This window comes from Gracilinanus agilis, chromosome 4, assembly GCF_016433145.1.
Source record: "Gracilinanus agilis isolate LMUSP501 chromosome 4, AgileGrace, whole genome shotgun sequence".
NCBI classification, from domain to species: Eukaryota; Metazoa; Chordata; class Mammalia; order Didelphimorphia; family Didelphidae; genus Gracilinanus; species Gracilinanus agilis.
Window position 1 is genome coordinate 380069202 of NC_058133.1, and position 16284 is coordinate 380085485.

Genomic DNA, 16284 nt, shown 5'->3' on the forward strand with positions numbered 1-16284 from the left:
GAAGCTTCAAGGTGAAGATAAGAACCAGGCTGGACTTTCAACTATATTTGTTATCACCAAGCCAAGCCTGAGAATACTTTTCTCAGGGGCAAATGCCCCAACTAACTAAGGTTTCAGCCTTGGCTGCATTTCTGACCAAATGGGAAGAATGTTAACCTTTTAACTGTTGGTTAGCTAGGAACTTAAAGCTTTTCAATAAGGCCACAATACTTTTCAACAAGAAATCACAAGGATCACAGAAGAGGTCAAAAGAGGAGTCTCAGATTTTCATGTATTCTCTTATTGGCTTCCCACAGTGACAGTACAGGGAATGTTAATGTTTCTCTTTGTTACATTTCTGAAATCTGTCCTTTCTCTCTTTGTCTCTGTCTCTTTATTACTATATATGAAAACAAGCTCCTTTTAGCTTCTGCTTACAATCATCTACTATATGACCAGTTAAATTACATATGCCCCATAATCATTGAATGGTTCTGGTGTCTGTATTTTCCTAGTTGCTAGCCTAAAAGTTTGCTATTTCTTCAGTTAGTCATATACAAATCACTGAAGCATACCATGTTCTTCATTTGCTTTCATATTTTACAGCTTGTCTAAGTCAAATGAACAGTTACTATCTCAGAACTCTGAGTCAAACTTAACATCCACGACTATTTTTCTTAGGAGTTTGAACAAAGTGTATCACCTAAAATAAATGAATTGCAAAGGCAGGTATAACTCAGCAATTGTTTTTTTATCAGAAGCAGCCATGCCAAAGAAGTGAGCTGATTCCCTTAAATTAATTATATTCTTTTGGAAAGCCAATGTGGCACAGGGTTGATAGGATCACAGATCTAAAAGCTGGAAAGAGATCTCAGAGGCATTCAACTCCTTCATTTTACAAATGAGAAAAGTGTCATACAGGTGGTATTTGAAGTCAGAAAGATCTTTGTTCAAGCACAATTTCTTATACCAGAATGCTAATTGTTTGGGGGCAGCTAAGAGGCTTAGGAGATTGAGAGTCAGGTGTAGAGATGGGAGGTCCTGGGTTCAAATTTGACCCTAGATACTTCTTAGAAAATATGTGACCCAGAACAAGTCATTTAACTCCCATTGCCTAGCCCTGACTGCTTGTCTGTGTAAGTTATTTAATCTTTTATTCTAGTGCCCCTGGCAACTCCTTATGAGTATGAAATGTGAATGAATCCTTGATTTGCATTGGCAGTGGAATTTTTCATAGCATTTATCTTCATACTGATGAAATCACAGATCTAATCTAAAAAAACAGACTATGCCAAATATATATGGAGTTGAAGCTTCATTTTACCATTAATACATGGCAGATGCTTTGAATTGTTTTCCAACCTGTAACTTTTCCTTCCCCTCTTCCAAGTTCTCTTCCAGGGCTGTTATGCCTAAGGATAACGGATTTGTATTTGTGAGAATTCTAATTGTAATAGAACTAAACAATCCTCAACCCTTCTATAGGGATGTCTTTAAAGTGATGTGAATTTTTTTTTACTGAACCTAACTTCAAGTATCTAATTATTGATCCTTTAAAAATAATCCATTTGGGATGCTATATGCAAGTATTTAGTGATACTACTTTTGCTTAGAACATTTTTAGACTAATTCTTTTGAAATCACCTTCATAGCCTGATACTCATTCTTCTGAAGATTCAGGTAAAAACATCAACCTCAATGGGTGGATTTTCTTTGTGAAAACAATTAAATGTTATTTGGAACCCTTTCTGGTGAATTAAATGGCTGATTAATTATTTTTATTGAAGAAGTGAATTTGATGATTTAAACTCACTTTGAAGAAGATAATTTCATGAAAGAAGAACTAACAAAAGAAATTTTTCACCTCCTAACATGTTACCATTAAAGGGGATAACACCCAATTGGATGTTTTAAATTGGGTTCTCATATGTTTATTACAGTGAGTTAGAGGGCTGTTGTAGTTATAATTAATTAGTAAGAGCTCATTTTAGATCCTGCCTCTAACACATATTCTTGGCCAGGTAACTCTTTAAGACAATAAATTATAGATTTTGTTGCTGGAAAGAGTATCCATACTGGGAGTTGCCTACATTGATGAAATCACAGGTTCATACTGTACCCCACAAAAATATTAAAAAGTCAGTCATTACTTTATAGTTAAATTTTGTATGTGTTAGGTAAGCAAAGAATGAATTAATTAAAACTGTAGGAAACTATGATTTTGTTGGTTGTGAATTCTACTACTTCAAAAGTTTCTGTGACTCCCAGATTGCCTAAACTGGTGTTGAGTTGCTCTCCACTCATCTAGGCCAGTTTTTGAATGGTAAAAAATAAAGTTGATTTCTGAGGTCATAATTTCTAGCATTGTAGAACTTATTAGAACATGTACGTGCCTTTTTTTCTGCCATGGACTGTGTGTCAGGGAAATCCTTTGTATTTTGTATTTCTCAGAATAATCTTTTAAAATACACAAAATAAAAATAAATTGGATTACAAAGGAAACCAATTGTATTTCAAAACATTTATCAAAATGTTTTTTTTAAAAAAGTTCCTTAGAGAGTTCATTATCTCCTTCACAACACATTGAGGCCTCAGAGTAGGATTTTGGTTAAGAAAAACATAACCCTAAACTACCAAAGCAGAAGGGGGAATAGCCTTTGGGATCTTATCTCAACCAATAGATGTCACCTTGCACTATTAGTTCACTATAAGTGTCTAATATATTGACCCTTCATACAAGATAAGGTCTTCAATCAAATTAAATGAATGAGATCTCCGGGTTCTATTAATAGTTGTTACCATAAAAATTTTCTGTGGTTAGATTTTTTGTTGTTGTTGTTTACTGTTATAAACAAAAGAGGGCCTAGGGAGATACAGGTATACAGTGATGTGAATGTATCTACATATTCTCCCTAGTTGTAGATGATGGAAGAACACCAACCCCGATCACCCTTGATAGTTGTTATAATTTCCCTTTTCTCTAACAGTTGCCCAGGGAGGACCCAAAAGGTTAGGTGGATGGGTAACCCTTTCAGGTCCAAACTGAGGTTGGATAAATTATTATAGGGCTTTTGATTTGTTTTGGATCACATTTGGTATCTGACTGCGTTGACTCCCTCCCCTGAGGTTGTGATATAAAGACCACTCAGGAAGGTACTTGTTAAACTCTCTATCTATAATCTATAATCAGGGAAAGGATAAACAGGATAAGAATGGGGATTGGAGACTCTGTCAATCTAATATCTATAACTAGTTGATAATCAGGACTGGAGGCTATTGATCTAGTAAAAGCTGGAGCTTTATTCTCCACTACCCCTCTGGCCTAGCCTGGCCACAGCCAAGCCAGAGAATAGAGACTACTCTTGATGCAGCTGTGTTGATGATGTTATTCTCTCAGCTTTTCACTATTAGTGTTTGGTGATGCACTAGCTCTCCCAGTTTTCAGTACCTATTCAGAATCTTCCTACCCTTTTCTTCATAGACCTCCCAGCCTCCTTTCACCGACCAAAGACCAAAGATGCCTTCAAGTGGCTGTCAGGGGAATTTATACTGCCAGGCCAACTGACGTTTGCACCTGGCTCATGACCTCTGGGAACATTTCTATGCCTTCCAGCTGCCTCCCCTGTCATTCAAAGGTGGCATCCATCATTTCCCAGGATATGAATATAACATTACTCATTTTCCCAGCTTTTATTTAGCCTGTGAACTGAGAGATCTAAAAGCTATTGATTCTCTCTCCTCTACTGATGGCTTGCAGGACTTAGAGCACTGTGAGGTTTTTTGCCTTGGGGCTAGCGGCTTCACCACTGGCTTAAAAGGACCAGGTACTATGTAGACTTCAGGGCCTCACTGTGGGCTGGTGCCAGGACTTAGGACTTCAAGAACTGGGTATGAGGTGCCTTGCTGCTGGTGTAGCCCAAGCCCTGGGATCCCAAAGTTGACTTATATCCAGGCTTGGAACCTGATGCTTGTGTGTGTGTGTGTGTGTATGTGTGTGTGTGTGTGTGTGTGTGTGTGTGTGTGTGTGTGTGTGTGTGTTCATCCAGCGCTCCTCTGTGAAGAGTTTTACTTCTGGTTCCCCCTTATCCTGTAAAAATCAATTCTATATGCCTACCTTTCAAGTTGTTTTCCACAGGAGAGCCCCTCTCTCTGTCTTGTTGGTTTTTTGACTCTTGTTGTTTTGAGACACTATTTTAAGGTTGGTTCCAGAGGTTTCTTAGTGTGATTTCAGCTTTCACTGCTACTAAGCTGCCATCTTAGCTCCACCCTTCCAACTATTTTTACCTTCATACCCTCTTTACTTCTATAGGATACAGAAAAATGTCTGTGCTAGAGAAGCCTTTTAAATAAATAAATCGATATTTGGGTACACTCTAAGAAAATCTATTGCTTAAAATTGAGACTAATTTCTCAAAGGATTACATACATAGTATAATGAATTTTTACATTTTATACCAGAAAGATCTTTTCTTAAAATGATGTCATTTAACACCAGTAGCTGTCTTAATGCTTTGAGCTATAAGTTAAGTTTTGCAAGGATTTGCAAGGAGCCATACCTGTAGGCAGGGTTTGAAGTTGGACACTTGGAATCTTGGGAGATTCCTGATGCCATCCTGGGGCATGAGACCAATCGTCAGTTGGGTGGTGTCCTATATAAGGGAGGGAGAGACTGGACCCTGGAACTCATTTTGAAGCCAGGGATCCATGGTGGTTGAGGTTGATCCTTTCTCTCCTCATTTTATTAGTCTAGCCAAATATCAACCAGCATACCTGAAAGCTACAGAATTACTACTGAGTTTTAGGTTTAATTAATACAATTCAACAAATTGGGGGTTGAACTCTGGGAGGAGGGAGGAGGAATGTGGGTTTAGATTACCTAGACAGGTAGGCTTAACTATCATTGCTGGCCAATAACAACATCTCATTGACAAAGCCAACAATCTCTTGGGGAACAAGACTATATTTCAACCAACTAAACATCAGCATCTGGCCCAGGACTTGTCAGTCCTGGGTCAGCAACCAAGCATCTATTCATCTATTTATCTTCAATCAAGCTGCTATCTAATTTGTCTATAGGCAAGCAGTGTCCACTAAAGCAGGTCAGATCAGCCACTGGCCTGACTGGGCCAGTAGGCCTGGTTAACTCAGCTATCAACATTCTGTAGCTGTTAGATTTAGTATTTAGAGCTAAGATCAAACTTCATTTAGGGATTCCTAAAAAACCCTCTTCTCTTCCATCAGTTTCCCTTGTTTGATTACCACAAGTAAAAGTTTTGTTTATAAAAATCCAGCTACTGACCTTTTGTTGATTGACTTGGCAACAGGTCAGCCTCAAGGAAGTTCTAGGGCAAGTTGGAGGGACAGAGTAGGATCCAGTCTCACTCCCTGAAGTTGAGTTTAACTATCATCATTAATATCAATAGTCAGATGTGTTATTGATTATCATTGTTATTCTAATATAATTGATTTAGTTATCAATAATTAAATACCAGTTGGTGCCAGGAGGCTAGTCTTCCTGAAGAAACACACTATTATTAGGTGAGGGAATTCTACAGGAAGTTTAGTTGTGTTATCTGATTTCCTGTTTATACCTAAGGAAGGTTTAAAGCTCCTTTGTCATCTGAGGCTTTACCTTTCCAAACAATTACATCGTTACAGTCAAGTCCCTCAATGATCATAACAGAGCCACCGGAGCCAGCATGAACAGTAAGTTATTGTACAGCTATCACTGAAAAATCCAACTTTGTATTGTCAAGACTAATGCAGACATCAAGGTTTTGTTGTTTGTTTTTTTTTCTTAATGAAATCATACTGCAGTCCCTATGGGCTTACTACAGTAAATTTTATGTATCCTGAGAAAGTATTGGAAACTGAAATTTAGGTCCTGAATCACAATAGCAGCTTCATCATGTGTTGAATAAGTATCCAATTAATGATCCCTAAGCAATGGAAATTGGTAATGGCATATGATAAATTATAGTCTCCTTTTAGATTAAAAAAGAAGGGCTAGATGTAAATCATTACAAGAAAGATTAGACTTAGAAAGAACTTTATTATTAAGAGTAGATGAATATTATAATAGGCTACCATATGATGATAACAGTAACTAACATTTATATAATACACATAGATTTGCAGAATGTTTTAGGCCAGGGAAAGGAAGGGAATAAGCATTTGTATAATACCTACTATATTTCAGGCACTGTGCTATGCATTTATTTTCACAAAATTTTTTCTCATTTGACCCTCATAATAGCCCTGTGAGGTAGGTGATGTTATCATCCCCATTTTATACTTGAGCAAACTGTGGCAAATAAAGGTTATTATTTGCCCTGAGTCACACAGCTGGTAGATGTGTTTGTGTTCAGGACTTCCTGACTCCAAATCCGTCCTTCATCCATTGTATTACAAATTGCTCCCTCTGTGTTACAGGTATAAATATATTGCTTCACTTTTTTTTAAACCCTTACCTTCTGTCTTAGAAACAATACTAAGTATTGGTTCCAAGATAGAAGAGTGGTAAGGTCTAGGCAGTGGGAGTTAAGTGACTTGCCCAGGGTCACACAGCTAGGAAGTGTCTGAGGCCAGATTTGACCCAGGACCTCCCATCTCTAGGCCTGGCTCTCCATCCACTGAGCCACCCAGCTGTCCCCTACTAATTACTTAAGGTTATTTCATATGTCACATGCTATTTCATTTGATTCTCACAATAATCTTGTGAAGTAGGTGCTATTATTATTCCCATCTTACATACAAGGAAACTGAGGCTGAGCAAAAGGTTAAGTGATTTAACTAGGGTCAAACAACTAAGTGTTTGAGGCAAGATTTGAACACAAGACCCCATATCTGAAAAAAAAAAGTACAGGATCTTCAGCTTAATAAAAAATAATATTCTAAACAATAAGAGATGTATAAAAATGGAATGGTAGCCTGGCCTTTAAAGTAGAGATTTGGTGAGGATTTGCATAAGATATTAGAGACAGGATTCATGTTTGATGTGCTGCACCAAACTGACCTTTAAAGTCAAAGTCACCTCCAACTCAATGATTCTCTGATTCTAATTATCCCTTCTGGTTTCTAATGAGGATACAGTCATTTGTGTGTTATATCTCAGGTGGGGCTAACAGCTTAGGCTAGACTGCCATATGTGGTCCCTTGGAACTATACAGTAATTCATCTCAAGGTGCTTTTAAAATTGTCTCATTCTCTCTCTTTTTTTTTAATTTTCCTGTCTTGTATCTAGCTAGAAGACGAAATCTCAACTTTACGACAAGTGTTAACAGCCAAAGAGAAGCATCTGGTGGAAATAAAACAAAAGCTCGGCATGAATCTGATGAATGAGATAAAACAGAATTTTAGCAAAGGCTGGCATGAAATGCAAACTACAACTGCGTAAGTACAGAATTCATACTATTTTTCAATCCATTCATTCCTCCTTTTGCCTTTACTGAATTTGTTTTCATCCTAGCTTTTGGTAACTACTTTTCAACTGCATAAAAAGGGTCCCTTTGCTGGAAGCAAATGGAAGAGATCAGTTTGCCAGTCATGTGTTCTGTCAGACAGATTCCAAAAAGGCTGCAACTTTACATTTTAGGGGTCTCCCAAATGGAAGCTATGGCATAACCCCAACATGTGGGGCAAGATGAATCACAGCTCTCCCTCCTTGCATAAGCCAATCATAGTTTGGTCTCTAACATAATTCCACTTACTCTCTTCACAATGTTGTTTAGCATTCCCCACCTGGCGCCACAAGCCAACTGCTGGCGTCCTGTGGCTGCAGAGAGCCTTTATAGCCCACCTGCTATGACCCAGATACATGCGTCAGCTGGGAAGGCAAACATTTTCTACCCAGAATATTCATACTCCATCCTTCAGATCACTTCTTGGCTTGCAGCAGGGGCCCCTCAATGAGTAAATTTTGTATTCTGCAGGAGAGACTAGCAAAATCCCTGCCCTAGCCCCCTTTTCTGTGGAACAGAATGAGTCACACAGAATGTGTGTGTGGGGGGGTGGGGTGGGGGGGTTGTGATCAGCATTACAAATCTCCTTACATTATTTTTCCCCCTACCGCAACCTCTCCCAAACTTCCCTATTGCTGTTGAGGGTACCACCATCCTTTCAGTTTTTCGGGTTTATATTCTGGGGTCATCTTCAACTCTTCGCTCTTCCTTACCTCACATTGCCAGTCACTTGCTTCTACAGTATCTCATATCCACCCTCTCTAGTCATAGCCATCTAGTTCATCCCTTATTATGTACATCTTGTCTTGACTATTACAGTAGCTAGACTCTTTCTGCTTCAAGTTTCTCTATTTTTCAATCCATTCTCTATACAGCTACCAGACTTATTTTTCTAAAACCCACAGGTCTGATTTCACTCCTCTGGTCAATAAACTCCACTGTCTCCTAATTGACTTTAGGATCAATTATTATTTCGTCCTTAATCTCATCTTTTTCATTCTTTAAGTTTATATATAAATAATGATTTATACTGACTTTTGTAATATATTTACATATATTGTATATACATTTATATACATGTATAACATATGATACAATATATATCATACACCATTAGGTGTATTCTATATATCTACATATATATAATTTATGAACAGTAGAGGAGAGAGTGAGACTGAGTATGTAGAAAAATGTTTGTGAGAGGAAATGTATGATCCAAAATGTTTGGAGGCCACTGCTTTACCTGCTCAAAATTCTACTTCTCTTTACCTCTCCACCACCTCTGCCTTTAGAGGAAAACTTGAGTTTTCATTGTTTACTGATGGTGATCACTAGATATTTTTCTCTCAATTGACATTAAAATTTTAGAATGACCCTTGTTCCTTTGCCCAGAATTCTTTTTTGTGTATACTGAATTGCTGGCATTCCTAGTCAGTACTTAGAGCACATGCAGATGTGTACACAATTAAAAATTCCCCAACAATTCCAATAAAATTATGAAGGCAATTTAAAAACATTCAGCTTTTTTTCTGTCATGCTTCAACACTATAAAAGTGAATATTTAGAACAACATTTAAAACAATTTTAGTAACTCCTTTCTACTTTTTTGCTATTTTTGAAAGTCACTTAATCCAACTGTGCAGTCAACATATAATTTCACTTTCATAATTTGTTTTTGTTCTTGGTTCACTGCTATAGTTAATGATGAGGAGACTATTGCTAAAGTCCATCAGTAATCCTTAATTCAGGGTACTTTGTGACTTATAGAGAGTTAGCCAATTATTCAAAGGTATCAGGTTTTATAATAGCTCCTCCACTTGAAGCATATTTATTCATTTTGGAAGCCATCACATGTTCTGAAAACCCAGGAAACAAAAAGGTATGGTGGAAGATGCATTGAGCTATAAGCCATGGGGTCTAGTCTTTGCTGTGCCATTTAACATGTGGCTCTTAGATACAGTGCCATCTGTAAGTGTGAGCATCTGGAAGACTTTGTACTATTGTGGAGAATGCTTTTGGTAAACCCATTTCTTTGTTTTGTGTCTTGCTTAATATTAAAGTTCATGATCAGAGACTTTTTTTTTAACCCTTGTACTTTCGTGTATTGTCTCATAGGTGGGAGATTGGTAAGGGTGGGCAATGGGGGTCAAGTGACTTGCCCAGGGTCACACAGCTGGGAAGTGGCTGAGGCCGGGTTTGAACCTAGGACCTCCTGTCTCTAGGCCTGACTCTCACTCCACTGAGCTACCCAGCTGCCCCCGCTGATCAGAGACTTTTTGAAGTAAGTTATCTCTGTAGTTGCTTCTATCACAGAATCCGATATGAGCTTAACATATGTAGGAGAGACTACTTGTTGGAAAAGAGCCTTTATGGTTGGATTTCAGTCAATCAAGGCAAATGTTTTTTAATAGAAAGATATAGCAGGATTTTGTTTCTGTACACCTTTCATTTAGGTTGCTTGACTGCAATGAAATGATCTGTTATAACTTGTTAAAAGCCTAGCTTATTTCCTTATATATTTCTAGAAAGAAATCTCCATCCATGAATAGAGCATTATCATAATAATTGTATTGGGATGAAAAAATATTTATATGTTGTCATAATTGCTTATGTCATCTTAATAACCCTTTTTATATTAAAGCTATTCATATTAATATCATTAATACCATACCAATAACTTGATATTTATATAAGTAATTACATTATTTCTTTCCATTCTTTTTCTTATTCAGATATCTAGAACATTGATACCTCAGTTCTAGTTTCCTGAAATGAAGACTAACTCTGTGATCATTAATTGGAATGATATTTATAACAACTGAAATCCAACCTAAAATTAGGCTTAGATATGTGACTCAGGCATCTTTATTATAATAACATCCCCAGCTATATCCTGGAGAATCCATAAGATTTCCATATGATAAAATCATTTTGCAGAATGGTCTTTTTGTTGGCCATCATCCTTTGATCCAACCAGGAGCAAAGCTCATACTATCTGTAGAATGACCAGTTTTTACATATACTATTTTAGTAGTACTGGAAGGTCTGAAAATAACTCTATAATTGGCCTAGAATTCCAATTATTTAAGTTATTACTATCAGTCCCTTCCAAAATGAAATGGGAAAATTAGGGGCCCAAAATGTATTAGCAAGTATTAATCAATCAGATGCACCAGCAGAGAGCTCGTCAATTTGTTGTGTGGTTAGGGTTGCTGTGCTTCCTGGAGAGAAGGATGACCTAACTGAGAAGATGTGGCAGCATGTCCTAGAAGCATTCCTGTCTATGCACTCTTTACTCTGGAAGGGTAGTGATAAAATGGGCAGTAGGCAGGGTTCCTAGAGAGAAACTAAAACAGTTTTACTGAAGGCAAGACCCTGGGTCTGATCACAGCTTCTGGAAAGGGAGGGGAGTATAAGTAGGATAGTTAAAAATGTCACTCCTAGGAAAGAGAACAAGTAGGTAAGTAGGCAGTCAGAGTTTTTCTCCCCCTAAAAGTTTGGGAATTGCTTGTGCCCTCTTCAGTTTTAAGAGAAAGTCAGGCTCATATTTATTAAAGAACCATACTTCTAGAAGTAGGGGAGAAAACAGGTAGAGAGAAAAAAGCCACAACCTTGTGTTGCACTAAGAGTCCTGGAGCTATCCCTTATACTTCATGGACAAAAAGATGGAATTCTTTGTCATAGTCAGGGATACCTAAGGCTGAGGCTGTTAGTATTGATTCTTTCAGTTTTGCTAGGGCTTGCAGATATTCAGCATTGATTTTCAGTGGTTCTGTTACATTGTTTTGTTTTTTTTTTGTTTTTGGAATCAAGGCTTTCTGAGTGTCGCTCCTGTGTTTATTCTTTTTTTTTAAACATTTATTAATAATCATTTTTAACATGGTTACATGATTCATGCTCCTACTTTCCCCTTCACCCCCCCGCACTCCCCCCACCCATGGCCGATGCACATTTCCACTGGTTTTGTCAAGTGTCCTTGATCAAGACCTATTTCCATATTGTTGGTGGTTGCATTGGTGTGGTAATTTCGAGTCCACATCCCCAATCATGTCCACCCCGACCCATACGTTCAAGCAGTTGCTTTTCTTATGTGTTTCCTCTCCTGCAGTCCTTCCTCTGAATGTGGGTAGCTTTCTTTACCAAAAATCCCTCAGAGCTGTCCTAGGTCATTGCATTGTTGCTGGTACAGAAGTCCATTACATTCTATTTTACCACAGTATATCAGTCTCTGTGTACAATGTTCTTCTGGCTCTGCTCCTTTCGCTCTGCATCTGTTCCTGGAGGTCTCTCCAGTTCGCCTGGAACTTCTCCAGTTTGTTATTCCTTTTAACACAATAGTATTCCATCACCCGCATATACCACAGTTTGTTCAGCCATTCCCCAATTGAAGGACATCCCCTCCTTTTCCAGTTTGTTGCCACCACAAAAAGTGCAGCTATAAATATTTTTGTACAAGTCTGTTTATCTATGATCTCTTTGGGGTACAAACCCAGCAATGGTATGGCTGGATCAAAGGGCAGACATTCTTTTATAGCCCTTTGAGCATGATTCCAAATTGCCAGCCAGAATGGCTGGATCAGTTCACAACTCCACCAGCAATGCATTAATGTCCCAATTTTGCCACATCCCCTCCAACATTCATTACTCTCCCCTTCTTTCATTTTAGCCAATCTGCTGGGTGTGAGGTGATACCTCAGAGTTGTTTTGATTTGCATTTCTCTAATTATTAGAGATTTGGAACACTTTCTCATGTACTTATTGATACTTTTGATTTCTTTACCTGAAAATTGCCTATTCATGTCCCTTGCCCATTTATCAATTGAGGAATGGCATGATTTTTTATACAATTGATTTAACTCCTTGTATATTTGAGTAATTAGACCCCTGTCAGAGTTTTTCGTTATAAAGATTTTTTCCCAATTTGTTGTTTCCCTCCTGATTTTGACTACATTGTTTTTGTTTGTACAAAAGCTTTTTAGTTTAATATAATCAAAACCATTTAATTTACATTTTGTAATTTTCTCTAACTCTTGCTTGGTTTTAAAGTCTTTCCTTTCCCAGAGATCTGACAAGTATACTATTCTGTGTTCACTTAACTGATTTATAGTTTCTCTCTTTATATTCAAGTCATTCACCCATTCTGAATTTATCTTGGTGTAGGGTGTGAGATGTTGATCTAAACCTAATCTCTCCCATATTGTTTTCCAAATTTCCCAGCAGTTTTTGTCAAATAGTGGATTCATGTACCAAAAGTTGGGCTCTTTGGGTTTATCATACACTGTCTTGCTGATGTCATTAACCCCAAGTCTATTCCACTGATCCTCCTCTATGTCTCTTAGCCAGTACCATATTGTTTTGATGACTGCTGCTTTATAGTATAGTTTAATATCTGGTACTGCTAGGCCCCCTTCCTTTGTTACATTGTTTTTTGTGAGATCTGTTAAACACTTTGTTATTTGACTGTATCCTGTCTACAGAACCCTGTCATCCCCAGAATAGCTCTCAGTTGCTTTTTGGTCTTTGGCACACTGAGTTTTTGGTTGTCAGCTATTCTTGGATATCTGTCCCATCCCCTTTTCCAATATCAAACTGAAATATTCAACCTTGGGCAAACATCATTGTAATTTAGACTTTAATACTTTATGGCCTCTTTTATATAGTTCACATAGGAGTTTAGTACTGTCTCTAAGACAAATTTTTGCCGTGGCACTGGCCAAAAGGATGTCATCTACAAACTGGACCACAGTGCTTTCTTTAAAGACAATTGACTTCAGATCTTGCTTTAAAGTTTGGCAAAATAGGCTCACAGACTCACACCACACTTGTGGAAGATGGCACTAGGTCAGCAGAGTTCCTTCTCAAGTAAAAGCAAAATTTTTTAAACTATCCTCATGGATTGGGATTGAGAAATATACAGACCATAAATCTATGACTATTTAATATCAGCTTTGCTAGGAATTTCTACCAGTATGCTTGCAGGGCTTGGCACAATAGGCTAAGACTTTATTATGAAATCATTTACTGCTTGAAGATCTTGTATGAATCTCCATGCTGTTTTGCCTTGACTGTCTGGTTTTGATTTCTTGATTGGCATTTGGATGTGTTGTATTCAGAGATTGTTGGGACAATTATTCTTTGGCTTAGCAGGCTCTCAGTAATTGGTCTTATGCCTTCGGTGGCTTCTTTACTTTGTTTATAGAGGTATTTGTGATGGTATTCCCTCCTCTGTTTTGAATCACTGGTGTTGCAAATTTTAATAACTCAATGTCTGTAGAATGTTTAGTCCATTTTCCGTCTGGTATTTCACTAAAGATTGCAAAAATTGAAAGTACTTCTTTTTTACCTTCCATTTGATCTAAAAACAATAATGGATAGGCTTTTAGTGCATTCTTAGGAAGATGTAGGAAAATTTTGCCCAAAGGATCACACTGAATTGTGGCACCAATTTTGCAAAGCAGGTTTCTACCTAAGATATTGGATGGACATTCTGGAATAAGTAGAAAAGTGTGATCTAAAGTCAGTAGACCAAAGGTAATCATTTTGGATTTTTAATCCAATGGAATTTCCCCTCATACCAGGCCCTAAGTGCTTTACAAATATTACTTCATTTGATCCTTACAAAAACTCTTATGAGGTAGATGCCATTATTTTCCCTATTTTACAGTTGAGGAAATTGAGGAAAACAGAGGTTAAGTAACTTGTCCCAAACTCACAGCTAGTAAGTTTCTGAATCCAGTTTTGAATGCAGGTTTTCCTGACTCCAGGCCTGGCACTCTTATCTACTGTATCACCGATTTGCCTTTAAATAATAAAATTCACTCAAAAAAAGATTTAATATCTTTAGTAACAGTGATGATGCAGCAATCAAGGACATTATGTCACATTTGAAAAATAATTTCCCAAATAGGAAATGCCTTTTAACCATTCAGACTCTTTTTAATAACAGAAGATTGTTTCAGTGTAATCCATTAAATCCCATTTAAAATTTTTAGTAAACTTTTTTTACTTCAGATGAATAACACTGAATTTATTTCAAATCAAGAACATTGCTAAAAAACAAGAAAACATGCAGTAAAAATAATATTTTATAAAATATGATATGAATTACAATTTTTCTGAAATCAGTATATATATTAAAATAATTTATTTGAGGAGATAGATTATTATGCATTGTTGGACATCTCAAAGTTATGACAAAAAATTCTCAACATTCTAATAGGATATTTACAAATTAAAGAAGTATGAATTTCTGTAAAATGAATAGTTTTTCCATGATTTTCATTTTTTTAAAAAAGCAGTGCAGTGAATTCTTAATTGTACATCTCCAATAAACTACATTTTAAAATTCTGTAAAGTAATGGGAAGTTTTATAGAACACTGGAAATTGCCTTATTACCAGAAGAGAGAATTTTGCTCTGGTATTATCTAGGGTTGGTGTTGTGAGGAAGATTAATTTAGTATTAGTGTTGGACCTAGCAGGAAGGGCTGGAGGATTCCAAGATGGAATGAAGGAGCAGGAAGTGGGGCTTGGACTCTGAGAGAGACTCCATAGTGGTTGGGAACATAACTGTTGCTAAACCTGGGAGATCTCAGAGTTAGGGAAAAACTGCATCCAGATTCCCCTGGGATCCTGAGAGGTAGAGGCTTTCAGCAGTGGACAACAGACTTGAAGAGCAACACCAAGTGGGAAGTGGTTTGTGATCTGGTGGACAGCATTGCAAACTCACTCTCCCTACCTGGGTACCTTGGATCATCTGTCCTGGTGGAGTTGGCTCTTGGCATCCTGAGACCATCCTTGGATTTACCGTGAGACCCCAATTGAAATCCATCCTCAGGCCCTTTAGCTGAGCTAACCAAACCTGGTTGGAACCAGGTTTGGAGGAGCTTTCCCTGTGACTTCAGTGCTGCTCCTTTGGGCCCTACCTGGCTTAGGTCAATAGAATAGTGTAGTCAAGTCCTTCCCTGCCCCCTGTGGTTTGCCCTTAGGTTTCAAGTATAGAATCCCTTATTCCCATACTTTATTATTGTTTCCCTCAATCAAACTGTTATAAACTTTTACCTTTGCCTGCTGGTTCCATAGGCCCTAGCCTATGTGGGCTGAGTGACGGTTGAGCCTAACTGCCATTCCTGTGACAGTTAACAGCTTGGCAGTAAACCCTGATCTCCCTATCCTGGTTGGTCCTGTCTCTCCTTCAATCCAGTGTGAACCCACAAACCATTTAGATTACATTTTAATAATAATAGTTAACATCCCTGGTGTCCCACCATTACACTGGGGACTCCTATTCAGTGTTCACTTCTAGGACCCTCAATCTTAAAATCTCAAAGCCTTCTTCCCCTTAGGCATTTATACTAAGGTCTGAAGATTCTTTGCCTTTATAGCTGTAGTTCTTGTAACTGAGCTGAGCTCCTTTTCCTTCCCTTTTTTCTAGTTGTTTAACACTACCTAATTGAATCTTTCTGTATTATAGCATGTCCCTGATGTGTGAGCTCATGATGAGGTGAATATCAGTTTATGAACATGAGAAATTCAGTTTATCACTATAAAAATGTTGGAAGATCTATTCCACTTTAATTTGTCTTACCTTCCAGTTTCATTTATTATGATCATGTCCTTTAAAATTCTATTCTTTAGGCTCTTTTTTCTCTCCACTGCTCTTTTATTTTTCTGCGAACTGATATTGCTCCTAATATGTTTCCTATGCATATTTTGCAAATGAGCTTTTCCTCCAAAGTGCCCTGCCTTTTTTTTCTTTTTTTCCCATTTAATAATTTTTATTTTTTAGAAAAGTTAACATGGTTACATGATTCATGCTCTTACTTTCCCCTTCACCCCCCCCCCCGC

General features: G+C 37.6%; 1 protein-coding gene across 1 annotated transcript in view; it reads left to right on the forward strand.

Moving 5' to 3' along the window:
* TPD52L1 (TPD52 like 1) overlaps positions 1 to 16284 on the forward strand; it is a 78862-nt gene that overhangs the window by 4828 nt on the left and 57750 nt on the right. Inside the window, exon 3 of the mRNA XM_044675424.1 lies at positions 7223 to 7371. Within this exon, the coding sequence (XP_044531359.1) occupies positions 7223 to 7371 (149 nt within the window). The remainder of the gene's footprint in view (positions 1 to 7222; positions 7372 to 16284) is intronic.